Source organism: Hyla sarda, chromosome 9, assembly GCF_029499605.1.
Source record: "Hyla sarda isolate aHylSar1 chromosome 9, aHylSar1.hap1, whole genome shotgun sequence".
NCBI lineage: Eukaryota > Metazoa > Chordata > Amphibia > Anura > Hylidae > Hyla > Hyla sarda.
Genome location: NC_079197.1, coordinates 25,204,503 through 25,231,855, shown reverse-complemented (window position 1 = coordinate 25,231,855; position 27,353 = coordinate 25,204,503). Strand labels below are relative to the sequence as shown.

General features: G+C 44.6%; 2 protein-coding genes across 7 annotated transcripts in view; both read right to left on the bottom strand.

The window, feature by feature from the left end:
- BCAP31 (B cell receptor associated protein 31) overlaps positions 1 to 8,436 on the bottom strand; it is a 45,744-nt gene extending 37,308 nt beyond the window's left edge. The window contains exon 1 of the mRNA XM_056540268.1: positions 8,330 to 8,436. The gene's annotated coding sequence lies outside the window, so the exon portion shown is untranslated. The remainder of the gene's footprint in view (positions 1 to 8,329) is intronic.
- Positions 8,437 to 11,972: 3,536 nt separating this feature from the next.
- APEX2 (apurinic/apyrimidinic endodeoxyribonuclease 2) overlaps positions 11,973 to 27,353 on the bottom strand; it is a 59,284-nt gene continuing 43,903 nt past the window's right edge. For all 6 annotated transcript variants that reach the window (XM_056540255.1, XM_056540254.1, XM_056540249.1 and 3 more), the window contains exons 2-7: positions 27,141 to 27,256; positions 19,195 to 19,278; positions 16,885 to 17,065; positions 15,530 to 15,676; positions 15,382 to 15,451; positions 11,973 to 13,057 (exon numbers count right to left, since the gene is read on the bottom strand). In XM_056540255.1, the coding sequence (XP_056396230.1) occupies positions 12,104 to 13,057; positions 15,382 to 15,451; positions 15,530 to 15,676; positions 16,885 to 17,065; positions 19,195 to 19,278; positions 27,141 to 27,255 (1,551 nt within the window). In that variant the 5' untranslated portion in view covers position 27,256 and the 3' untranslated portion in view covers positions 11,973 to 12,103. The remainder of the gene's footprint in view (positions 13,058 to 15,381; positions 15,452 to 15,529; positions 15,677 to 16,884; positions 17,066 to 19,194; positions 19,279 to 27,140; positions 27,257 to 27,353) is intronic.

Below are 27,353 nucleotides of genomic sequence, written 5' to 3'. Positions count from 1 at the left end.
ATTTTCCCCCCATACCGGAGTTCTCCTTTAAGGAGGTTTTCCCCGTAATGAAGGTCTATCAGTGCAGCCATGTTTGTACTGAGCAATAATACTACAATGGAGGGGTATATGATGATTATTACAGGTCACAATGATGCCCTTAGGGAGGAAATTTCTGTACTAAGACTAGCGGGTTCTACGGCTGTATTACGGTATAAAATGGCAGCAAAAGTAGAGAACGTAGAACTGTCTGACCTATACACAGACTGCTGTAGACAAAGGATTGCAATGCTGTGACGCACTATATCCCACCCGTGTGGTATGTCCCCCCCCCCCCCCCATGCAGCTGCCGTCACATACTGAAGCCTGGATAGGGCTGGGTTCACACCACGTTTTTACAGTACAGTTCCCGTGTACGTTTTCAATTTGAAAACCGAACTGAACCGTATTGAAAACCGTATGCATTGACTCTCCGTTGAAAACCGTATGACAAAAGATGCATCAGGTTGTGTCCGTTTTGCGTCTTGTACGGTTTTGTCAGTTTTATTTTTCCGTACCCAAAACTGTAGCCTACCACGGTTTTTGGTCCGGGTAAAAAACCGTATTGAAATGTATAAGGTTTTTTTTTTTACCATGGGAGTCAATGGGAACCGTATGTGCGTACGGTTCCATCGGGTTTTTGTCTCTGCACAGTTTTATTCTTGGAATTTCAATCAAACAAGTAAAGCTTTATTCATATTGGAGTGCAAAGTTAAAAACGCATATTTTTTTTCTTAAAAAACGGATGCAACCGGACATCATTTTTGAAACTGTATATGGATTAAAATTTGTACACGCGTTTTGATACAGTTTAGTCTGGTTTTCAGAATCATTTTTTTTTTTTTAATCAAAAACCTGATACAGGAACTGAATTGCAAAAACGTGGTGTGAACCGAGCCTAATAGGGGATTCTACTGTAAAGTGACAGCTGTAGATGTCTATTAGGGCCGTGTTTCCTAACCAGGCTGCCTCCAGCTGTTGCAAAACTACAACTCCCAGCATGCACGGACAGACAACGGTTGTCCGTGCATGCTGGGAGTTGTAGTTTTGCAACAGCTGGAGGCAGCCTGGTTAGGAAACACGGCCCTAATAGGGCGATATCACACATGGCAGACTTTGCTTTCATTCATCTGAAAGGGTCTTGCAGAAAAACAGCAACAAATCTGTCATGTGTGAATATCCCCTTAGTCGTGGTGCAGTGTTGTATGTAACCTGAACATTGCGTATTTCATTATACTCTTTGCTCATTTCCCATAGATGTGCCTAAAGTGGCACTCCGACTATTCATACTACTTTCCCTGCTTTTTAGCCCCTCAGTCTGCCCCTAAATTTCCCCCTGCATGCCCCCATACCCTCTGGTGTCTTTTTGAAGATACTGCTGGCCTGCAACATTTGAGGCCTACCTGCAGCATTGAGACCGTGGCCTGGAGTGCTGCCCGGAAGCCGGCGCCCTCCTACTTGTCCTCGGCGGCTACGGTCCTGACATCGCGGGAGCCCCCCTGTCCGGCCAGAAACTTCATCCTGTTCAGTAACAGATCTTCCTGGTGCAGGGAGGACGACCATCACTAAGGTCTGAACTGCTCCTTCTCCCCTGCAGCGAGGATCATAGGTTAACCCTTCAGGTGCTGTCCCCTCTCTTTTCTCCCCTGTTAGCCCTTCAGGTGCTGTCCCCTCTCTTTTCTCCCCTGTTAGCCCTTCAGGTGCGGTCCCCTCTCTTTTCTCCCCTGTTAGCCCTTCAGGCGCTGTCCCCTCTCTTTTCTCCCCTGTTAGCCCTTCAGGCGCTGTCCCCTCTCTTTTCTCCCCTGTTAGCCCTTCAGGTGCTGTCCCCTCTCTTTTCTCCCCTGTTAGCCCTTCAGGTGCTGTCCCCTCTCTTTTCTCCCCTGTTAGCCCTTCAGGTGCGGTCCCCTCTCTTTTCTCCCCTGTTAGCCCTTCAGGTGCGGTCCCCTCTCTTTTCTCCCCTGTTAGAACTTCAGGCGCTGTCCCCTCTTTTCTCCCCTGTTAGCCCTTCAGGTGCTGTCCCCTCTCTTTTCTCCTCTGTTAACCCTTTATGATGCGGTCCCCACTTCCACTTGTTTACCCTTCCCTGGTTCCCTAATCCTATTTTTTTCCCCTAATTATTTGATTGGTGGAACCAATAAATTGGACAACCAATCGATTTTTACAAATAACCATTAGCTGCAGCCCTACTCATTTGTCTTTCACAATTCCCCCCAATATACATGAATGTTTGGCTCCATGTATTTTGAATGGGGTAAAGGAAGTTAAAGCATAACTAGAATGATGGTCCCGGTGGCAGGATATCTGTTTAAAGGGGTGTTCTGCGGAAGTTAATACAAATAAAAATGCCCCAAAGCCCCCACAATACCTGTTCTGTGTCCCCTGTAGTTATCCTTGTGATTTTGCCAGCTCCTGTGGCCCCAGCTGTCTCCTGAATATTCTTTTTTCCTTGCTTGCAGCCCAGACTACAACTCCCAGCAGTCAGTGCAGCTAATTACTTTTACTATCTGTGTGCATGCTGTGTTGTTAACAGTCAGCAGCATACACTACATGTCTTTTCTTTCAAACTATCCTCCCCTCCCCCAGCAATAAATCATGCTATGCTCTGAATGGCAGCAGTCAGTGTTTAGATCTACAGCAGGCAAAGAGCAGCGTTATGTGCTGAGGAGAAACTGGGCTGTTTCTCTCCCAGCAAGATCCTCACACAGGAAAGGGAAGTGTGGCTGTGAGGCCAGACCCCTAGACAAGACAGAAATCACGTAGCGTTTGTCTTTCAGGAGGGCGGGGGCTAGTCTCTACAGGAGGGCGGGGGCTTTACACAAAGACAAGCAGGATCTGATAATGACGTCTTTCTCTCACTCCCTGCATGTAAGTGACAGCTGAATGAAGGAAACTGCTCTATATAGCTGATGAATGATATTTAAATAAATAAATATGTTGATGATAGGGAAATTATGGGCTATGTGTTAAGTTACCTGGAGTACCCCCTTAAAATCTCCCAGCATCTTTATAGCCCACCCAGACTCATTCACAGTGCTTTAACCCCATTATTGCCAGCACTGACTGACAGCCACACTGCGTGAAGATGCCCTCCATTGTCAAGGGGAATGGTTACACACGAACAATTACGGTAATGCATTTCTAAGAAAAGTTGCTCTAGATTTGTTATTTCCCATGGGACAGTAGTGCTTACTATGACAGAGGATGACTCCCCGTCACATGAAGCTGCGGCCATTATTACAAATACTTTCGGTATTGTGCAACCATGCTTATCCCACACCTGTGCGTTCAGAAGATTTACACATGCCAGCAGAGAAGTGTGAAAAAGTAGCAGCTCGCGCTTTTGCAACACTTAAAGTGCAGCTGTTTGGTGGATCACTAAGAAATCATAAGAAAAAAAATAGAAACAAAAAGACCCAAAAAATGGGGATAAAGTATTAAAGGTACGACACAGGCTTTAACCTGAAGAGGATATTTCACACCACTACATGGTACTTTTAGGTGAGTGTTTTCCAAACAGTGTGACTGCAGCTGTTGCAAAACTACAACTCCAGGCATGCTGGGAATTGTAGTTTTGCAACAGCTGAAGGCACACTATGTGAAAAACACTGTTTTAGGCAGCAGTCTTCAATCTATGTCTCTTCAGCTGTTGCAAAACTACATTTCCCAGCATGGCCTGATATCCTTCAGCTTTTAGGACATGCTGGAAGTTGTAGTCTTCCCACCCAAGCGGCAGATTGATTCTTGCTATTGTACAATAAGAATTGGCGCACTAGACTCTGCTTCTTCTCACAACGCTGGACGTTCCGAGAGGAAACATTCAAGGTTACTATAAATGTAACCACAAAAGGAATTCTTTTTTAAATTTTATTTTTCAATTTTTTTTAAAGAATTCCCAATAGAAAATGTGCCTTGTTTTTGCCTGATCTAAAGGGAGTAAATTAATATTTAGACATGGGACAGCCCCCTAATAAATGGATGCAGCGTCAGGAAGCTATAAAACCAGCCCGGGCCTGCACAGATCGCGAGTCCTGATAGTAATATGAGCATAATAAGATAACAATGATTATAGCATCCTGTATAGTTATAAACCGTGCAGACTCTATGACAGATTAAATGATGCCGTCCTGCCCTTTGTGCTTACTATACTGGTGGAGATTACTGAAGGTGCCAGTCCCCAGGTAGCCAGCATGTCCTTGAGAGACCCTTGCCAACAGTACAGGCATCTTACATATTGTTTTGGTGCTAAAGATGGACCACACATATGAAGACCCTACCTTGTACATACGCCCTATCAGGATATATAAAGACATATGCATTCAAAGCCCCCACCTCCTCTGTAAGCCAGAATGGCTATAGACAAGCAGCATCCCACGTATTACATCTGAATGGCAGCCATGTAATACTACATTTACTGCAGTGTAAGGACTCATTCTCATCACAGCTGAGCTCCGTTAAAGGAAGCGCCATCACAAAGTCGCAAGTTGGACGGGAAAAAATAAGCAACACAGAATACCTTGTATTTTTCTTAGCTTAACTCCCCTTAAATTACAGACACCAGTCAGACCCCATTCAATGTCCATGGGATCCGTTGGGACCCGATGGTGTTAGTTGTGCTCCGACTTGTTCAGGGCCCATTTGGCGAAAAAAAAAAAAAAAGAGCTGAACAGACCCCGAATGGGACAGAGCGCAGCATTGATGTGAATGTAGCCCAAGGATGGTGGGAAGATTCTATGATATCATGGTGGGGGGTTCTGGGAGCCGCCTGTGGTGATCAGCTAAATGTCGGGCAGCCCTGCTTTTAAGAGAAAATTCTGTGTCTGACTTAATAACTAAATGGAAATGCTACAAAATGAGGGACATTCTGCCAGGACCTTCCACCTCATTTGCTTCACCAAAAAACAAGTCTGACGTCTCTTGTCTCTCTCTGTACAGATGTTGAAATCTTGCATCACCCAACAAAAGGCAGGAGGAGAAAAAATGGTGCTGTATATCTGACTTGTATGCTGAAGGGGATATTTGGGAGGGGTTAATGTATACATGCTCCATATTTATTAACAGCTGCATGTGATGAATATGGGGCTGGTACACTTTTTTATTATACATAGGTACACCACTTTATGTGGTTCCTCCTCTGGGACTTTTTCTGCAACTTTTAACCTATTGTGCCAAACTACTTTTTTTTTTTAATGCTGCCCACAGCCAGTTTTGCAAGGGCGCATTTACATCTCGGATTTGTGTATCCGGATTCAGTTGGATTAGGTGGGAGAACTTCAAAACCGGCTCCTGTCATACTGCTGCTGCTGGATCGTACCCCTTAGATTTCAATGAGCCGCCTCGAGTCAGGTAGTGTCTCTGATTGGCTCATTTTCCAACCTTATCTGGTATTTGGACCAAACTGAAATGTGCAGCAGACCATGGTTTTCAGTCTGGCTAAAAAAACAGATATGGTCCGAAAACCAACCATAGACACTATAATATATATATATATATATATATATATATATATATATATATATATATATTACAGCATTGATAAGTGTTCTGCTTCTCTAGCCTGCAAAACAAAGCTGAAGAAGCAGAGCACCATGAGGACGGCACAGAGTCAGAAAGGGACCCTCCATACGTCATGCAGGCTGATCAAGACCCCGAGATTACTCTGCGGTGGTCCGGATCAGCCCCTGAACCAACCAGCACCAGTAATTTATGCACTTTAGGTCCAACAATCAACTTTAATTGTGGGATCTGAAGAGTTAAATAAATAGCCTTACAGCAGGATATTAGCTGCTGCCCCTTGGTACAGATTTCAGCTGGAATAGTGGGGATCATGTCGAAATCATTTTCCAAAGCCAGTCCCTGCCAAGGACGTACCCAATTGTCCTGGGAGGGAAAGGGTTAAAAGGAAACCTGTCCTCACTTTCATGCTGCGGGAACCACGCCTCATTAGGGCGGTCCCCAGTGAGTTTACTCCACCCACCAGCCTTGATTAAATAAAGTTTGGCCAGGTTAACATGGGTGAAAAATGTGCGGAATGCCACTCGGAGTATTCTGCACAGACATACCGCTGCATTGATTTCAATGGGATTTTTCCGCACTGCTGCGGAAATTCAGATTCAGTCATCCGCAGGAAGAATAGTCAAGTCTATTCCTTCTGTGGAGTCCTAAAGGAAATTTATTGCAATCTATGAGATGCCGCATTTCTGAGCGGTTCTAGCACCTGCCAGTTTGTCAAATGTGCTAACGCTCCACATATTTTCCCCCATGTGAACATGACCTTTGGGTGTAAGGATAGCTCCATCAATCAAGGCAGGTAGTGCAGGGAGAGGCCACCAGGGTCTGCTCTGATGACTCGCTGTTCAGGCAGCATGAAAGGGATGACAAGATCTCATTCATATGGTAAACACCGACTTCCAAGACTATCCGGCACCTGTGGTGATCACTAGAGATGAGCGAACTTACAGTAAATTCGATTCCTCACGAACTTCTCGGCTCGGCAGTTGATGACTTTTCCTGCATTAATGAGTTCAGCTTTCCGGTGGGCTGGAAAAGGTGGATACAGTCCTAGGAGACTCTTTCCTAGGAATGTATCCACCTTTTCCAGCCCACCGGAGCACCTGAAGGCTGAACTAATTTACGCAGGATAAGTAATCTACTGCCGAGCCGAGAAGTTCGTGACGAATCGAATTTACTGTAAGTTCGCTCATCTCTAGTGAAAACACATATGCTTTACTGGATGTACCTACTAAAGAAGGGCTCCACAAACTGTGGATACCTGGTGATAAATGATCACGTATCCACTGGAGAAGACACGGGACCACCATTCTGGAGATAAGTTATCACGTATCCAGTGGATAAGGGATAACTATTAGATCAATGGGGGTCTGACCAATTGGACCCCAATCAGCCAAAAGAGCGGGGGACAAGCATGCATGCTGCGGCTCAAATTCAATGGGGACAGATGGAGAAAGATGGGAACAGTGCTTAAAGCAAACCTGTCATTTCAGGATAACCTGCGCAGAGCAGCACTATTTCTGACCATTATATAACTTGTGTATGGTATTTTTTAGCACATTTCTGCTCTGAAGGCTTCTGGGGACCTTAATGACCGAGACACACGGGAGAGATGAGGGGACCCTAATGACCGAGACACACGGGAGAGATGAGGGGACCCTAATGACCGAGGCACACGGGAGAGATGAGGGGACCCTAATGACCGAGACACCCGGGAGAGATGAGGGGACCCTAATGACCGAGACACATGGGGGAGATGAGGGGATGACACAGGTATTGATCGGGGGGGGAGAGACACTAATGTCCGTGAAAAAGGGAATGATGAGGGGGGGGGGGGACAGTAATGATCGTGACACAGGAAGAGATGAGGGAGGGACACTAATGACTGTGCCACACAGGGGAGATGAGGGGACCCTAATGACTAAGACAGGGGAGATGAGGGGCCCCTAATGATTAAGACACACAGGGGAGATGAGGGGGACCCTAATGATTAAGACACACAGGGGAGATGAGGGGCCCCTAATGACTAAGACAGGGGAGATGAGGGGACTAAGGGGACTAACAGAGAGGAGGGGGGGACATTAATGACTGACACAGGGAGTGATGAGGGAACAGTAATGGCTGTGACACAGGGAGTGATGAGGGAACAGTAATGGCTGTGACACAGGGAGTGATGAGGGAACAGTAATGGCTGTGACACAGGGAGTGATGAGGGAACAGTAATGGCTGTGACACAGGGAGTGATGAGGGAACAGTAATGGCTGTGACACAGGGAGTGATGAGGGAACAGTAATGGCTGTGACACAGGGAATGATGAGGGAACAGTAATGGCTGTGACACAGGGAGTGATGAGGGAACAGTAATGACTGTGACACAGGGAGTGATGAGGGAACAGTAATGACTGTGACACAGGGAGTGATGAGGGAACAGTAATGACTGTGACACAGGGAGTGATGAGGGAACATTAATGACTGTGACACAGGGAGTGATGAGGGAACATTAATGGCTGTGACACAGGGAGTGATGAGGGAACAGTAATGACTGTGTGTGGCTCCAAACTTGTTTTCCCGGCTAGATTCATAAATATGTCCGGCCCTTATGTATATAGTCAGTCTGATAGACCTCCTCACACACAAGAGACACTAAGCTCCCCATTAAGAAATATTGGTCAGTAATGTCTGTTAACCACTGAAGTACAGGAGCCCTCCACAAGCTCTGTGCACGGATACTATACTGTATACATGGCAGCCCGTCCCTCACCGTTTCTGCCCGATCAGATCACCCGCTTTCCCCCCCCATTTACCGTGAGAAAGTTGCGGCCCCGGCTGCACAGCTCTGCTCTGTCACCAGACAACTTCTACTAATCCACTCACCAGACAGGGACTCGGGCACTTCCTGTTTCCGGTATGCAGTACAGCGCAGCAGTCTCGCAGCGAGGCTTGACACGCGGACACGTGTTTTTTCTTTTGTTTTTTTTCAACCACAAAAAACTTTATGGGTCCCATTAGTTACACACACGCACAATGATTGGTTGGCGCTGTAGTAGACCTGAATAGATCATTGTGAGGCTAGGTTCACATTGCCGTTGTGGTCTGTCCCGTTCTGGGACCATTGGGCTCTTTTTCTAATGCCGATTGGCCCCAAAATGGTCAGAGCACAACTGACACCACAAGGTCCTGACTTATCCCTTTGACTTGGCTGTCCGGGCATGCTGGGAGTTGTAGTTTTGCAATAGCTGGAGGCACCCTGGTTGGGAAACACTGACGTAATAATAATCATGTTATCAGCCGGGGTCAGGGTCTATCTCAGATAAGCTTTGCGCTGATAAAAGCGCGTCTTTTAGTTCAGTGTTTTTCAACCCGTGTGCCTCCAGCTGCTGCAAAACTACAACTCCCAGCATTCCCGGACAGCCGTTGGCTGTCCGGGCATGCTGGGAGTTGTAGTTTTGCAACAGCTGGAGGCACACGGGTTGAAAAACACTGTTTTAGTTCAATGCGGCGCTCGGGCTCGGCTGATTGACAGAGCCATTGGCTCCTCGTCCTGTCAATCACTTTTGTGGCCACGCACAATATGCAGGCACCGACAAGAGCCATCCTTCCTCTGCTCTCCAGCACGTGAATGACGTCATATATTGTTACCTAAGGGTGCGTTCACACGCTCTTTGTTTTTGCGGGTTTTCCGCTGCGTATTTGAAAGGGTGCGGGCTCTACTCGGCTATCCATAGCAGATTGTCCGCAACGGAATTTACGCTGAGGAAAATCTGCCACAGTCCCTACTGACTTCAATGGGGCTTGCGGCGGATTTTCCGCCGCGTAAATTCCTCCGTGGAAAATCTGCTGCGGATAGCCGAGTAGAGCCCGCACCATTTCAAACACGCAGCGGAAAACCCGCATATAAATCTGCTCGTATGAACAAGCCCTCAGGGTGCATTCACATGTTGTTTTGCAAGTCCAGCAAAGCCGCCTCCTGCTGTATCTGCTCCGTACCCCATTAATTTCCATATGCGGCCTGGAATCAGCTAGTGTCTCCCGTTGGCTCATTTTCAGACTGCATTCGTAGTTTAAACTGGACTTAAAACCGCAGCAGACCATGGTTTTAAGTCCGATTTAGAAAACGGATGCGGTCGGAAAATGAGCCAACTGACTGACTCCAGGCCGCGTATGGAAATGAACGGGGTACAGAGCAGATACAGCAGGAGGCGGCTTTGAAATTCTCCCACTGTATCCAGCTGCCGGATTAGCAAAACAAGATGTCACTGCACTCTTAAGGCCATGTTCACACATCGGAATTTCAGTGCTGAATTCTGCATTCGAATTCCACCAGAGAGTCCTGTTTAATTCATTCATTCATTGTGCACATGGCAGAATTTCCGTGCCAGATGTTTCCATTTTCCGTGTCCAGAGAAAATAAATAACCCGTTCATTGTTTCCGCGGACAGAATGCAACGCCCAGTTTCCGGAATGTCCAGAGATTTTCCATGCAGACACTTCGTGACGTTAACATAGCCTTAAAGTAGTAGTCCAGGGTACTGAACTTCCCACAGATATGGGGATTGTCTCACCACTGGGGGGGGGGGGGTGTACGACCGCCAGTATGGGGTCCAGCTGCTTATGCATCCTTGGCACACTTCAGCCCCCATCTTCCTGAACGAACGAAAGTGACGGCTCGCTCGGCCAATCACAGCTGAACCAGGACAACGCTGCAGCCAGTGTGACTGTAAGTAGCCAAGGGACCAGTACAGGAGATTTTGGGGGTCCCAGCCCCAGTCAAAACCCCTGCTATCCCATCCCCTATGAGTATATAGGGGATAAGTGTCTGTAATAATGAGACTGCATTATTACAGTAACACTTTAAACGGGTTAGCCAGATATATTTATTTTTAAAAAGCAATTTTTTTCCAAAAACAGAACCACATCTGTCCTGAGGTTGGGTGTAGAATTACAACTTAGCTCCATATACTTTAATGGAACTGCGCTGCAATATCACACACAACCTGAGGACAGGTGTGGCGCTCTTTTTGGAAGAAATCAGCTTGTTTTTCTAACCCTGGGGAACCCCTTTAACAATTTTTTTTAACAGTTTTTTTCACCTAGATTTGTAGCTTCTGACGCTTAGGGTGCGAACTGCCAACTCTCTCCTTCTCAAGGTTAACCCTAGTATTCATACTCCTATCCAAACACACTCTTGCGCTGCCCGCAGCCAGAGTTGGGCCCCAGGCAGGGCTCGGTTGAGAATTTATTTATTTTTTATTTAAAAAAAAAAAAAAAAAAGGCAGGTCCTAAGCCTGTCAGCCAATCATGACTACCCGCAGGCAGGCAGTCAAAAGAGACCGTGTCTTTTCCGCTACGCAGATAAATGACATCATTGTGCACCAGAGTGCAGTGGAGAGGCAATGCTGGGGATCTGCACAGGATCCTGATTATAAAGCTGAGCTATAGCGGTTTGTTTGTTTTTTGTAAGGTGGCAACCGTCTACAGGTGGGCTGCCAACTACAGGGGGCTATTGCCTACAGAGGGGCCTATTCCCTACAGAGGACTGCTTATTACAGTATGGTGGGGGCTACTATGGTCTACAGAGGGGACAGCTACCTACAAGATTTTTTTTTCTACCAGGAGGACCTACCTACGCGGAGCACCTACGTGGGATGGAAAAGGGAAAACTATGAGAAAGAGACCTACTGTAGAGACCAAACTACCTAATAACAAGGACCTACCTTCTCTTCCTCAATCCACTTATTTACTCACTCTACTGTGGGCCCCAATAGATGCTGGGAAAAGGCAGAACCTAAAATGTCTGTCTGTCAATTTCTGTAGAGACAAGTGGTGGCTAGAGAAAATTGTCATGACGGTCTGGGCTGGATGGAGAAGAAAGAGGACACTGAAAGGGCCTGTGTGAACATTTACAGCCGTGAACTGAATAACTGTCTGGAACAACTCGCACACAGACAAAGGACACCACTAGGAATGGAATTTCCCACTTGTTGCTCTAGTTACCCTTTAGGGTTATATATTGCCGTGTTAAGTGAATATCGAAAGGCTTGTCTCTGTGGAGGTGTGGGGTGTTACAATATTAAATTAATTTTCGAGATATTTTATTATTAGATCAAGTACAAAAATGTTATAAATTTCCAAAAATATTAAAAACATTTTTTTCTTGCTAAGGCATATAAACGAAGTGCTTTAGTTTAGATCATATAAAATGCCACATGCACTCTGACCAAAATCCCAAACTCCAGAGCCCCCTCATACCCTTTACACAGCGATCATTGCCAATCTTCAGCAAGGTTAGTTGCTCAACATATTGTTTTATGGTTCCACGGTGTCTAGATGCTCTACAGCAGTATTTCCCTAACCAGTGTGCCTCCAGCTGTTGCAAAACTACAACTCCCAGCATGCCCGGACAGCCTTTGGCTGTCCGAGCATGCTGGGAGTTGTAGTTTTGCAACAGCTGGAGGCACACTGGTTGGGAAACATTGCTCTACAGCCTTCCCTTTACTCTGGAAACGTGCACAACGTTGTACGTTAAACAAGAATCAGTTCTGTATGTAGGATCCCTAAAAAGATCCATAAAAGATCGATCACCCGTCTGCCCCGGATTTCTTGTTAACCCACAAAAAAAAGTTGCAGCGCGCCTGTGGGTTAGAGGTGTGTCCCATGGGCCGGGCACAGGCGTAAAACTGACGGCCACAGTTAGGACCGGCCTTTTTAACCGTTCGCAAGACACAGGGCTCTCCGTGCCCCTTACAGTTGGGTGGAGGAGGTGGCCCTTTCAGAAGGGTCTTCCAGAACGCACTTGGCTGTTGGTTTCCATTTTGGGTCCCAGAGGTCAGAGCTGGAGCAGAGTCTTGTGTTACTGCTGTCACATGTTTCGTCTCAGACACAGGGTTATGAAAGTTATTCTGTCCTTCGCTCACACCGGACTTGGCCAACACAGGTTTGAAGAATCCAAGGAGACTGCCCTGCCCACCTTTGGAGCCTGGTTTACCTTTTTTCCCATTGTTTTCGCCGACCTTCTCAATAGTCCTCTTACGGGCAGAACTCGGTTCAGAGCCTTCACTCGAGCACTGAGAAGTTGACAGCTCCTTGGTGTCTGCAGAGGAAATTTCCAGGTCTTTATTCTTTTTAACCAAAAACTGAGAGAGTTTCTGCTGCCGACCAGCAAACTCAGGGAGGTACTTAGTGCAAAGTGAGGGGCATTTGTCAGCTGCCAGCGGGTAACACTTCATAAGTGCCTTAACTGGGCAATGGTCAGATCCTTCCACTTCTGGCAGAATGATGGAATCCAAAAACTCAGCTTCTACCAGCTTTCTATTGGCCAGAATATAGTCTATGCGTGTGCCATAGTTGGTCTGCCGTGCACCAGAAGCAGAGCACCAGCAGGTAAATGCATTCTTCTGAGTGGGGTGGAAGTAACGGAAGCTGTCTAGAAACAGACCGCCACTTTGTTCATCGGAAACTACCGCTTTAGATACAACAGGGTCAGCAAGGAATTGGTTCAACCATTGACGTCCTGGGTTTTCTTCAAAGACTTCCTAAATGTTACATGTGAAAACAAAAAATAAGACATTTATATTAGATTAAAAGCAAAATATAAAAGTATTAAACTATGAAAAAAATAATGTTCAGCTTCTAGGGGACCTGACAAAGAGGTTGAAACACAAACAGTACATATGACCTGTTCACAGGATTAATATATAAAATTATATAGAGTCAATTTGACAAAGTGTGGGTGCCATGGTTGCTGCTGGATGTCTCTACGGATCCTCCGGTTCGGGGGGTCTCCCAGGTGTAGTATGGTTACTGGGTTGGAAGGTGAGCTCCTAGGATGTGTTCTAGTGTGTGTGACTGGTTGTGTCTGTGTTTGTCATGTTTATTGGTGTTTGTGTTCTCTCGGGGGATGTACTGTGCCTTACTATCTTATCTGGTATATAGTCCCGGTAACTGGTTTCAGTTATGCGTTGTTCATGCATCCTATATTCTGTGGCTTATTGTACTCTCATACTGTATAAGGAGTGGTATGATCCCCCGGAGGATTGTTTGAATTTTATGTTCATTTTTTTTCTTTCAAAAACATATTTAAATAAATAAAAAAAAATAAAAAAATATAAATATAAATAAATATATATTATATATATATATATACACACATATATATATACATACATACACACACACATATATATTATTCATTATTCATTTTTTTTGAAACATTAAAAAGGGGTATTCCAGGCAAAAAGTTAAACAGATTTGTAAATTACTTCTATTAAAAAATCTTAATCCTTCCAATAGTTATTAGCTTCTGAAGTTGAGTTGCTGTTTTCTGTCTAACTGCTTTCTGATGACTCACGTCCCGGGAGCTGTCCAGCTCCTATGGGGATATTTTCCCATCATGCAAGGGATATTCTCCCATCATGCACAGCTCCCGGGACGTGACCTCATCATTGAGCAGTTAGACAGAAAACTTCAGAAGCTAATGACTATTGGAAGGATTAAGATTTTTTTATAGAAGTAATTTGTAATTTACAAATCCGTTTAACTTTCCGGAGCCAGTTGATATATAAAAAAAAGTTTTTGCCTTGAATACCCTTTTAAATATATATTAAAAAAAAATAATTTATATTACATATACATATATATATATATATATATATATATATATATATATATATATATATATATATATATATATATATATATATACACACACACACACTTTTTTATATGTTTTTAAATATATATATTTTTTTATATGTTTTTAAATATATATTTTTTTTTATATGTTTTTAAATATATATTTAAAAACACACTAATATATATATATATTCTGGGATCCCACTAATCAGGCGAATGGAGCGACGGCCTTGCCGCCAAGTGCAGCTCTTAGCCATCATAAGCAGTGCCATAACAAGTGAATGGAGTGGCAGCAAGCATGCTCAATACTGCACAATTCACTGGGGGACAAGGGACCCCATTTTCATGGTCATTGGGGTCTGAGTGGTCAAAACCACCACTGATAAGTTGTAACCATGGGATAAACCATTTAATGTGGCTGAATCTATAGGAACTTGGTTAGAAATTACCAATCACTTTAAAACCAAAGTTATTCGTAATTGAATTAAACTATTTTATTTGTATATGCATGCTGTTGCTTGTTCAGCGCCATCTAGTGTCACAAAAAGTAAAACGTGGGCCCATCATGGGAAATAAGACTTTTAAAAAAGGTATTCCAATTTACTCTAAACCCACATTACATCCTGCTGTGTGTGTATACCATAAACTACACCAGTGGCCTTCAACCTGCGGACCCCTCCAGATGTTGCAAAACTACAACTCCCAGCATGCCCAGACAGCCGTTGGCTGTCTGGGCATGCTGGGATTTGTAGTTTAGCAACATCTGGAGGTCTGCAGGTTGAAGACCACTGAACTACACCATACTCACCTTGCTTGGTCCACCACCGACAGTTTGCTCTGCCCTGGTCCCTCTCTTTACTTACCCCATTGATGCCCTCTCCTTGCTCTGCCGATGATATTCAGTTCTGAACGTCACTAGCAAAGCAGAGAGGGCTGGACCTGGAGAGGTAATTCATAGAGGCAACAATTTATACTCCCCAATCTTATACTAGGACAGTCCTCAACAAAAACTTATAAGGGTTGTCTGGAAATAAAAGCACTGATGATCATCAATGTTTGTTTGGTTGTGGGGCTCTGACCCCAAAACCCCTGACTACTATCAGAATGAAGGGGCTGTCACACTCCAGGGATACATGAACCCATCCCTATTTGCCTAGTACCTATTTAAATGAATGGTATGTTCTTTATTTTAAACCTTATACATCTGACATGTTCTAGAACTTACCAGATCTGTCGGATCACAGTGGTCAATGGGTTTATGGGATGTATTGACATCACCCAATATAATCACGTGGCTGAAACAACAGAGAATTCATTCACCATAATGATTCCTCTGAAAAGGACAAGTTCTGGATTCCAGCTTTAAGACTCACCCTCCATTTTTCAAAATGGCTTCTGCCCGGATCTGAAGCAAACGGTAAAAGCGCAGCTTGTAACTCTTGCGTTCAGGCTTCTCGGGATCTGCTCTTGGGCAGTAAACATTGATGACAGTCAAGGTTTCCTCCTTACTGTCTGTTGTGCTGAAGGGCAGAATTTACATTATTAGGAACACATATATAAACACCTACATTTTGGGGTTATAGGGTTTCTACAGGTGAACTCTTTTGAAGTGGTGCAGCGTTATGCTGGGTGCGACATTTGCCAAGGCAACGATCCAATGCCAAGCAAGTATTGTGCACAGGTCACATTAGTTAGAGCAGAAATCATATACAAACAGCACTCAGCTTTTCCATACCTCATAATAAATTTGAATGGAGAAGCAATGAGCACGGTCAATCGGAGCATCAGTCTACTTGGAATGCCTGATCATGAGTGTGCGAGTGATCAAACATTAAAAGGGGTACTCCGCCCCTAGACATCTTATCCCCTATCCAAGGATAGGAGATAAGAGGTCTGATTGCAGGGGTCCCGCTGCTGAGGACTACCGCGATCTCTCCTCCCCCCCTCAGTCATCAGCTCTCCAGAGCTACATTTGCTCCGTGGCTGATTACTCACGATACAGGGACCGGAGGTTTGCAACGTCATGGCTCCAGCCCCTCGTGACATCACTCCCTGCCGCCTTAATACAAGTCTACGGGAGGGGCATGGCAACAGTCACGCCCCCTCCCATAGACTTGCATTAACGTCATGAGGGGGTGGAGCCATGACATCACAAACCTCCAGTCCCTGTATCGTGAGTCATCAGCCACGGAATAAACGTAGCTCTGGAGAACTGATGACTCAGGGTGCTGCAGGAGAGATCGCGGGGATCCTCAGGGGCAGGACCCCTGTGATCAAATATCTTATCCCGTATCCTTGGATAGGGGATAAAATGTCTAGGGGCGGAGTACCCCTTTAAAAGAGGTTGTCAAGTATTAGAAAAACACTTTTTTTTTTTTTTTTTTTTTTTTTTGCAAAAACAGCACCACTCGATTCCACAGGTTGTGCCTGATATTGCAGCTCAGCTCCATTTAAGCAAATGGGACTAAGCAACTGCACACACAACCATTGTCAGAAGTTGTGCTCGTGAGGGTCCAGCTGCTGAGACCCCCACCCTTCCCTAAAATAAATGGACAGGGGAGCTTCTCTGAGCACTGTATCCCTTCGTTTCTGCGCATGGAGTACAGACTGAGGGAAAGTCTCCAAGACTTTCATCATTTTATGAGATGGGAAGCCCTCTAGGCATGCATTGTGTATTTTCATTGAGATAGAATTGCCTATTAAAATGTAAGATAACACAATAACATACAGGATCTTGTGTTGTGTGATCACGGTTCTCCCCTCCTGGTCTAGAGACAGCAGCTCCTCTCCAGAGAATTCCTCCGTGTCTCCATAGCAGCCAATAGACCCTCTCTGACCAGCCAGTTGTCCAGACAGTCCTTCCTCTGCTGCCAGCGGTGTTGTGCTGTTTTTACAGAAGGTGGCAACTCCTATACAATACAGGAATGATATGTAGGTGACTTGTCAGGCAAAAGACGTATCAGTGGCCCAGTTCATCACTGACACTGACTGCGGCACATCCTTACCAAAACTATGTGTCCCTCACCGGCAGTCAGAACAGCGCTCCCATCTAAAACTAGAAGCTGTGCCCCTACTCTCCTTATCACGTCTCCATTAGGTAGAGCCGACAGCTTCCCTAGTAGTCACAGCAGGCCTCTCCCCACTTCTACAGTACATTTTACTTTGTATCCCCTAGTCACAGCAGCCAGCCCCCCTGTCCCACAACTACATAAGCCTTACATATACTCGCATTACCATCAAAGATCCAAATAAAAACAACATCATCATTATAATGAAGTGTGACAGTATATGACAACTTGAAATTATACCATCATCTACCTATAAGACATGAAAAAGATTTATCATTTATTTCCGTTATCTGTATAGCACCAACAAGCTCTGCACCTCACATCACTTACATCAGTCCATCCCCCATTGGGTCTAATCCCTCTATAGCTGGGGTCACACAAAGGACTTTCTGTAAGTAAGTTTAGAATAGATTCTGTTACATTAGGCTTTCCGCACGGAATGCAAGCTGATATTTTACAGTGCGCACTACACAGCATAATCCCCATTGAATACAATAGAAAAACTTTAAAACCCTAAATTCACTAGCGGAATTCTGCAGAAAGTCCATTGTTTGAACCCACCCTATGCTACACACATTTCATACTACTTTATACCTATTCAGGAATAGAAGTGTAATCCCAGCTCTCTTCCTCTAACACCAATGTGCTCGGACTTGCATGGGCAGTGCCAGAAACGGAAACTGAGGAAATGTGAATGTCCAGTGCAAGATCGATCCAACGTAGCAATTTATTAATAAAACCTCAGTACATGGATATAGCGGGCACAGGTGACGCATTTCGGGCCACCTAATGGGCCTTAGTCAATAGGTGGGCCGAAACGCGTCACCTGTGCCCGCTATGTCCATGTACTGAGGTTTTATTAATAAATTGCTACGTTGGATCGATCTTGCACTGGACATTCACATTTCTTTACTTTATACCTATTAGTATGTTTTCTGTAGTGGGAGTTAAAGGGGTACTCCTCTAGAAAACGTATTTTATTTTTATTTTTAATAAATCAACTGGTACCAGAAAGTTAAACAGATTTGTAAATTACTTCTATTAAAACAAATCTACTTATCAGCTGCTGTATGCTCCACAGGAAGTTCTTTTCTTTTTGAATTTCTTTCCAGTCTGACCACAGTGCTCTCTGCTGACAACTCTGTCCATGTCAGGAACTGTCCAGAGCAGGATAGGTTTGCTATGGGGATTTGCTCTACTCTGGACAGAGATGACAGCAGAGAGCACTGTGGTCACTGTGCAGAGTAGGAGCAAATCCCCATAGCAAACCTCTCCTGCTCTGGACAGTTCCTGACATGGACAGAGTTGTCAGCAGAGAGCACTGTGGTCAGACTGGAAAGAAATTCAAAAAGAAAAGAACTTCCTGTGGAGCATACAGTAGCTGATAAGTACAGGAAGGATTAAAGGGGTACTCTGGTGGAGAACTTCCCCCCCCCCCCCCCCCCCCATCAACTGGTGCGAGAAAGGTAAACAGATTTGCACTTATTAGCTGCTGGATACTACAGAGGAAATTCTTTTCTTTTTGGAACACAGAGCTCTCTGCTGACATCTCTGTCCAGAGCAGCATATGTTTTATATGGGGATTTTCTCCTACTCTGGACAGTTCTTAAAATAGACAGAGGCGTCAGCAGAGAGCTCTGTGTTCCAAAAAGAAAAATAATTTCCTCTGTAGTATTGAGCAGCTAATAAGTACTGGAAGATTAAGATTGTTTTTAATAGAAGTAATTTACAAATCTGTTTAACTTTCTGGCACCAGTTGATTTAAAAAAAAAAAAAATGTTTTCCAGGGGAGTACCCCTTTAACCAGAGAACCTTAAAAGAAACCCAAACAAATAGAGATTATGCAAATCGGAAGCAAACCCAGGACCCCAGGGCTCAGTGTTGTGTAGATGAAGCTGCCCCTATAACACAATGTAGCCAAATGAATAGGGGAAAATCTAAAAAGGTATAAAAGATGAATTACTACTTACCCGAGTACCCACTTCTCACACGGCTGAAACTGAAGTAAGAATTATACCCCTCTATTATGGCAACAGGCTCCTCGAGCAAGTCTCCTATAAACAGATGATAAAAAAAAAAAGTGAGTATCTGACCTTAGGCTGCTTACCTGTACCTGTCTTGAAAGCTAAAGGGGTACTCCGGCCCTATAGATGTGTTATTCATTAATGTGTTGCAGTTGAATAGTTATGAAACAGTGTAATTTGCTTATATTTACTTTTTTGTCTCAATCTTGCTTTTTCAGTGGCTGGCCCCCCTCTGGAAGGTGAGTAGTTTTGCAGTGTTTTTTCTTTATTTTTCATGTTGACCCCCCCCAGTGCTGGGGCCATTTTTGTGACAATACATCACATACTATCATCATTTAAGGGGGTTTAAACAGCTCCCATCCCCTCAGTCAGGTCAGCCACCTGAAATAGGAGGACAACAGACGATCATGGACACTGTAGACCAGTGTTTCCCAACCAGGGTGCCTCCAGCTGTTGCAAAACTACAATTCCCAGCATGCCCGGACAGCCTTTGGCTGTCCGAGCATGCTGGGAATTGTAGTTTTGCAACAGCTGGAGGCACCCTGGTTGGGAAACACTGCTGTAGACATTAAAGGGGTTATCCAGGAAAAAAACTTTTTTTTATATATATATATCAACTGGCTCCAGAAAGTTAAACAGATTTGTAAATCACTTCTATTAAAAAATCTCAATCCTTTCAGTACTTATGAGCTTCTGAAGTTTAGGTTGTTCTTTTCTGTCTAAGGGCTCTCTGATGACACGCGTCTCGGGAACCGCCCAGTTTAGAAGAGGTTTGCAATGGGAATTTGCTTCTAAACTGGGCTTTTCCCGAGACACGCGTCATCAGAGAGCACTTAGACAGAAAAGAACAACCTTAACTTCAGAAGCTCATAAGTACTGAAAGGATTAAGATTTTCTAATAGAAGTAATTTACAAATCTGTTTAACTTTCTGGAGCCAGTTGATATATATTAAAAAGTTTTTTCCTGGAATACCCCTTTAAGTGCAGAGATTTTGAACACGGCAGAGTGGGTCTCTGGAGGTACAAAAGTTTCTATTAAAAAGAAAAAAACACAAGCAAATTGTTGTGACGAGGTAAGACTAGGGGTACTTCGGGATGCAACTTGTGCATTGGAGACACTATCATTGCTTTCTTTAAGATTGTATGCAGTAGTTCTCTTGTTTATCTGTAGAGTGTTGTAGTTCCCTTGCGTCACAGCTGATGTTATAGGATATCCTGTATTTTTATATAGATGTATGCAGTCTGCTTGAGACTGCATAGAATCCTGCAAAAATCAATGACAGCGACTCCAACGCGCATTTGTTGTGTAACTCGTGTCTTGCAGTAAACTTTTTCATACTTGAATTCTGGCCAGATAAAAAGGAATATTCCTGAAGGGTGCATTCACACGTGCATATTTTCTGCTACAAATCTGCTTCAGCAAAAATAAGCATAAGGGTACCTTAGGGTAAGTTCAGACAGACAGATCCTACAGAGTTGCCTCCATCTGTGCTTGCTCATAGCGGCAATCCGACGCTATGAGAAGAGACACTGCGATGTGCGAGTCGCCGTGCTCATGCGCAGTATACTCGCACACATCGCAGACGCTCCCCCCTGCTCCCTGAGCTAGGCCGAGAGCAGCTATGATGTGTGCGAGTATACTGCGCATGCGGGTGGCATCACAGCGTGTCTGCTCATACCAGTGGGCACAGTTGGAGGCAACACTGTAGGGTACATCAGTGGCAGATCCGCAGTGTACAATATGCTGCAGATTCGTCCTTCTGAACGTACCCTTAGGGTGCATTCAGACGAGCGGATTTTCCGTGCATATTTTGCTGCGGATCCACCGCTGAAGGACCTCTATATACTGCCTTTACATGTGCCTGCTCGGATCGGCAATACGCCCCTATGAGCAGACACACTGCGATGTGCAAGTCTCCGCGCGCATGCGCAGTATACTCGCACATCGCGGCAGCTCTCGGCCTAGCTCATAGAGCAGGGAGTGCTGCCGCGATGTGTGCGAGTACACCGCGCATGCACATCGCTTCAGTGTGTCTGCACGTAGCAGCGTATTGCCGCTCCGAGCAGGCACATGTAAAGGCACCATACAGAGGTCCTTCAGAGGCGGATCCGCCGTAAATCCGCTCGTCTGAACGTACCCTTAGGGTGTATTCGCATGTACAGTATCCTGTGCTTATTTGATGCGCAGGATTTAACCCCTTAAGGACCAAGGGCATACAGGTACGCCTTTGCTCCCTGGTACTTAAGGACCAAGGGCGTACCTGTACGCCCGTGGGAATTTCGGTCCCCGCCGCGCGCCGGGCGGGGATCGCGCCGGGGTGACTGCTGATATCTATCAGCAGGCACCCCGCGCAAATGCCCAGGGGGGTCATTAGACCCCCCATGTCGGCGATCGGCGCAAATCGCAAGTGAATTCACACTTGCGATTTGCGCCGATTCCGGGTCATACGGGTCTATGGTGACCCGGAATAGAAGGGGGATCGCGGGTGTCCTAGACACCCACAATCCCCCTGTAGCGATAGTAGTGAGGTGGCAGAGTTGCCACCCCTCCTATCTCTGCTATTGGTGGTCTAGACGCGACCACCAATAGCAGATCGGGGGCGGAGGGGTTTACTTTCGGTTTCACCGTCCTGCCCACCCACAATAGGCGGGGCAGGACGGGGAAACCGACAGGGACCGGTGCCGAAGATCCACTTACCCAGCGGCGACGGCAGCGGCGACGATCAGCGGCGGCGACGGAGATCTGCGGCGGAAGAAGAGGACCGCGACGCAGCTCCCTGGATCCAACGGAAGCCGGTGAGTTACTTAGCAACATCTGGAGGGCTACAGTCTGAGACCACTATAGTGGTCTCTAAACTGTAACCCTCCAGATGTTGCAAAACTACAACTCCCAGCATGCCCAGAGAGCTGTTTAGGCTTGCTGAGAGTTGCAGTTTTGCAACAGCTGGAGGTCTACAGTTTGAGACCACTGCAAAGTGATCTCTATACTGTGCACCTCCAGATCTTGCAAAACTACAACTCCCAGCATGCCCAGACAGCAGTTTGCTGTCTGGGCATGCTGGGAGTTGTAGTTTTGCAACATCTGGAGGTCCACAGTTTGGAGACCACTATGCAGTGGTCTCTAAACTATAGCTCTACAGATGTTGCAAAACTGCAACTCCCAGCAAGCCTAAACAGCTCTCTGGGCATGCTGGGAGTTGTAGTTGCGATCCCTCCAGCTGTTGCATAACTACATCTCCCAGCATGCCTTTCGGCGATCAGTACATGCTGGGAGTTGTACTTTTGCAACAGCTGGAGGCACACTGGTTGGAAAATACTGAGTTAGGTAACAGAACCTAACTGAAGGTTTTCCAACCAGTGTGCCTCCAGCTGTTGCAAAAGTACAACTCCCAGCATGCACGGTCTGTCAGTACATGCTGGGAGTTGTAGTTTTGAAACAGCTGGAGGTTTGCCCCCCCCCCCAATGTCAACGTACAGGGTACATTCACACTGGCGGGTTTACAGTAAGTTTTCTGCTTCAAGTTTGAGCTGTGGCAAATTTTTCACCGCAGCGCAAACTCCTAGCGGTAAATTCACTGTAAACCCGCCAGTGTGAACGTACCCTAAAAACACTACACTTACACATAATAAAGAGTAAAACACAACATATACACCCCCTTACACTGTCCCCCTAATAAAAAATAAAAAACGTATTGTACGGCAGTGTTTCCAAAACAGAGCCTACAGCTGCTGCAAAACAACAACTCCCAGCATTTCCGGACAGCCACTGACTGTCCAGGCATGCTGGGAGTTTAGCAACAGCTGGAGGCACCCTGTTTGGGAATCACTGGCGTAGAATACCCCTATGTCCACCCCTGTGCAATCCCTAATTTAGTCCTCAAATGCGCATGGCGCTCTCTCACTTCGGAGCCCTGTCGTATTTCAAGGAAACAGTTTAGTGCCACATATGGGGTATTTCTGTACTCGGGAGAAATTGCGTTACTAATTTTGGGGGCTTTTTTTTCCTTTTACCCCTTATGAAAAAGAAAAGTTGGGTCTACACCAGCCTGTTAGTGTAAAAAAAAATTTTTTTTTACATTAACATGCTGGCGTTGTCCTTTACTTTTTATTTTCACGGGAGGTAAAAGGAAAAAAAGACCCCCAAAATTTGTAACGCAATTTCTCCTGAGTACGGAAATACCCCATATGTGGGCGTAAAATGTTCTGCGGACGCACAACAAGGCTCAGGAGTGAGAGCGCACCATGTACATTTGAGGCCTAAATTGGTGATTTGCACAGGGGTGGCTGATTTTACAGCGGTTCTGACATAAGCGCAAAATAAATAAATACAGACATGTGACCCCATTTTGGAAACGACACCCCTCACAGAACATAACAAGGGGTATAGTGAGCCTGAACACCCCACAGGTATTTGACAAATTTTCATTAAAGTTGGATGGGAAAATGAAAAAAAAAAAAAATAATTTCACTAAAATGCTGGTGTCACCCTAAATTTTTCATTTTCACAAGGGAAAATAAAAAAAAAAGCCCCCCAAAATTTGTAACCCAATTTCTTCTGAGTAAGAGCATACCCCATATGTGGGTGTAAAGTGCTCTATGGGTGCACTACAATGCTCAGAAGAGAGGGAGCGCCATTGGGATTTTGAAGATAAAATTTGTCCGGAATTGAAGGCCACTTGTGTTTACAAAGCCCCCATGGTACCAGAACAATGGACCCCCCCCCCATATGTGACCCCATTTTGGAAACTACACCCCTCATGTAATGTAATAAGGGGCGCAGTGAGCATTTACGCCCCACAGGTGTCTGATTTTTGGAACAGTGATCCGTGAAAATGAAAAATTTAATTTTCCATTTGCACAGCCCACTGTCCCAAAGATCTGTCAAACGCCAGTGGGGTGTAAATGCTCACTGCACCACTTATTAAATTCTGTGAGGGGTGTAGTTTCCAAAATGGGGTCACATGTGGGGGGGGTCCACTGTTCTGGCACCACGGGGGGGGTTGTAAATGCACATGGCCCCTGACTACCATTCCAAACGAATTCTCTTTCCAAAAGCTCAATGGTGCTCCTCCTATTCTGAGCATTGTAGTTCGCCCGTAGTGCACTTCAGGTCCACTTATGGGGTACCTCCATACTCAGAAGAGATGGGGTTACAAATTTTGGGGGGTATTTTCTGCTATTAACCCTTGCAAAAATGCGAAATTTGGGGGGAAACACATTTTAATGAAAAAAAAAATTATTTTTTTTACATATGCAAAAGTCGTGAAACACCTGTGGGGTATTAAGGCTCACTTTATTCCTTGTTACGTTCCCCAAGGGGTCTAGTTTCCAAAATGGTATGCCATGTGGGTTATTTTTGCTGTTCTGGCACCATAGGGGCTTCCTAAATGCAACATGCCCCCCAAAAACCATTTCTGAAAAACGTACTCTCCAAAATCCCCTTGTCGCTCCTTCGCTTCTGAGCCCTCTACTGCGCCCGCTGAACAATTTACATAGACATATGAGGTATGTCCTTACTCGAGAGAAATTGGGCTACAAATACAAGTATACATTTTCTCCTTTTACCCCTTGTAAAAATTCAAAAATTGGGTTTACAAGAACATGCGAGTGTAAAAAATAAAGATTGTGAATTTTCTCCTTCACTTTGCTGCTATTCCTGTGAAACACCTAAAGGGTTAAAACACTTACTGATTGTAATTTTGAATACTTTGGGGGGTGTAGTTTTTATAATGGGGTCATTTGTGGGGTATTTCTAATGGGAAGACCCTTTAAATCCACTTCAAACCTGAACTGGTCTCTGAAAAAAAGCGAGGTTCAAAATTTTGTGAAAAATTGGAAAATTGCTGCTGAACTTTGAAGCCCTCTGGTGTCTTCCAAAAGTAAAAACACGTCAATTTTATGATGCAAACATAAAGTAGACATATTGGAAATGTGAATAAAATAAAAAAATATTTTGAATATCCATTTTCCTTACAAGCATAGAGCTTCAAAGTTAGAATAATGCAAAATTTTCAAATTTTTCATCAAATTTTGAAATTTTTCACCAAGAAAGGATGCAAGTTACCACAAAATTTTACCACTATGTTAAAGTAGAATATGTCACGAAAAATCAATCTCGGAATCAGATTGATAACTAAAAGCATCCCAGAGTTATTAATGTTTAAAGTGACAATGGTCAGATGTGCAAAAAACGCTCTGGTCCTAAGGTGTAAAATGGCCTGGTCCTTAAGGGGTTAAAGCTGCAGATTAGAAGCTGCGTTCAGTCATTTAGTCTACATTGAAATCTGTAGCTTCAAAACCTGCGCATCAAATATGCGCAAAAAATTGTACGTGTGAATACACACTTAGGGCTCCTTAACACAAGCGGTTTTAGTTTTAAACTCGCAGCAGGTTTTCCGCTGAGAATTTGAAAGGGGCGTGCTCTCCCCCAGCAGATTTCCGGCAGCAGAGTCTCTGCTGTTGAAAATCTGCCGCAGACCCTTGACTTTAATGGGGTCTGTGACCGATTTTCCTTAGGGTAGGGTCACAAGTGCCGTATTTTGCTGCTGCATATTTTCCTACCCATTGAAGTCAATGGAAATCAAAATCAGCTGCACATTTTGCTACTTACTGACTTCAAGGTGTAGGAAAATACACAGCAGCAAATACGCAGCAAAACACAGCATGTGTGGGTCACACGTGCCGTATTTTCTGCTGTATATTTTCCTACACCTTGATGTCAGTTAGTACCAAAGGGTGTACTTACATGTACATTATCTTGCGCATATTTGATGTGCAGAATTTGAAGCTGCAGATTTTAAAGTAAACTAAATGACACCTTCAAAGCTGCAGCTTCAAATCCGGTGCATCAAATATGCTCAGGATGCTTAACAAGTAAAAAGAACCCTACAGAGGGCCTGTGTTCAATCCAAAAATATGAAATTGCATAACAAATATATAGCTTAGGCTGCCCTGATCAAACACTTGTTTACAGTTTCTTGATACGCCCTTCCGATCTAACAAATTATAAGCCCACATTGCTGGGGAATGGAAGGATGTATCAAGAAACTGCAAAATGGTGTGTGATCAGGCCAGCCTAAACTAGGTCATGACCAAAAATAATCTCACATGCTGGGGATTGGCCACAGCTCCTCTTTAAAAGAATAAAAATAGGGTAAACTACTAAGGCTGCATTCACATCTCGTTTTTGCAATACGGTTCCCGTATGTATGTCTCAAAACCGGACCGAACTGTATATAACCGTGTACAACCGTATATACCTCTGTACGGTTTTAAACTGTATACAGTTTGAAAACGGATGTCCGGTTACATACGGTTTAATACGTTTTTTGGAAGAAAAAAAAAATACGGTTTTATGTTTGTCCTTAATTAAATAAAGTTCTATTTGTTTGAAGAACTTTCGGTGTGCACTGCGCATGTGCAAACTGCAAAACCGTATTGTGCAAAACGGATGGAACCGTACACACATACGGTTCAGTACGGTTCCCATAGACCACCATTTAAAAAACAAACGGATACGGGTTGTATCTGGTTTTTCTCCCGGACATAAGACCGCAGTAGACTACAGTTTTGTGTACGGGAAAAAAACGGATAAAACCGTAAATGATGCAAAACGTACACAACCGGATGCTATGTTTGGCATATGGTTTTCGATTAAATGTCTATACATACGGTTTGCAATAAGGTTCCATATGGCTTTTTCACTGAAACCGGATACCAGAACCGTATTTCAAAAACGAGATGTGAATGCTGCCTAAGTAGGACTCTCAAGAGCCACTTAAAAAAAATCAGGAAGGAAATTGTTCATACACCTGAGTAAGCAAGGAGAGGAGGCGCTAGAGATTTTTTTGCTGGGTACCATCCCCATTGCCTCCACTGATCACAACACTTACTGGTGACCTTAGTTTCCTGAAGACAGATGATGTCGGCATCCAACGAGTCCAAGATTTCTTTGAGCCCTACACGAGTAGCTCGAATACCATTTATATTCCAGCTGACGATCTTCATCCTAATAAAATAAAATTATACATATAAAATGTATCCATCGGAGTAACCACAATAAAATCAAATTAATTCTCTCTCTCCATGCCGGACGTGTACAATGG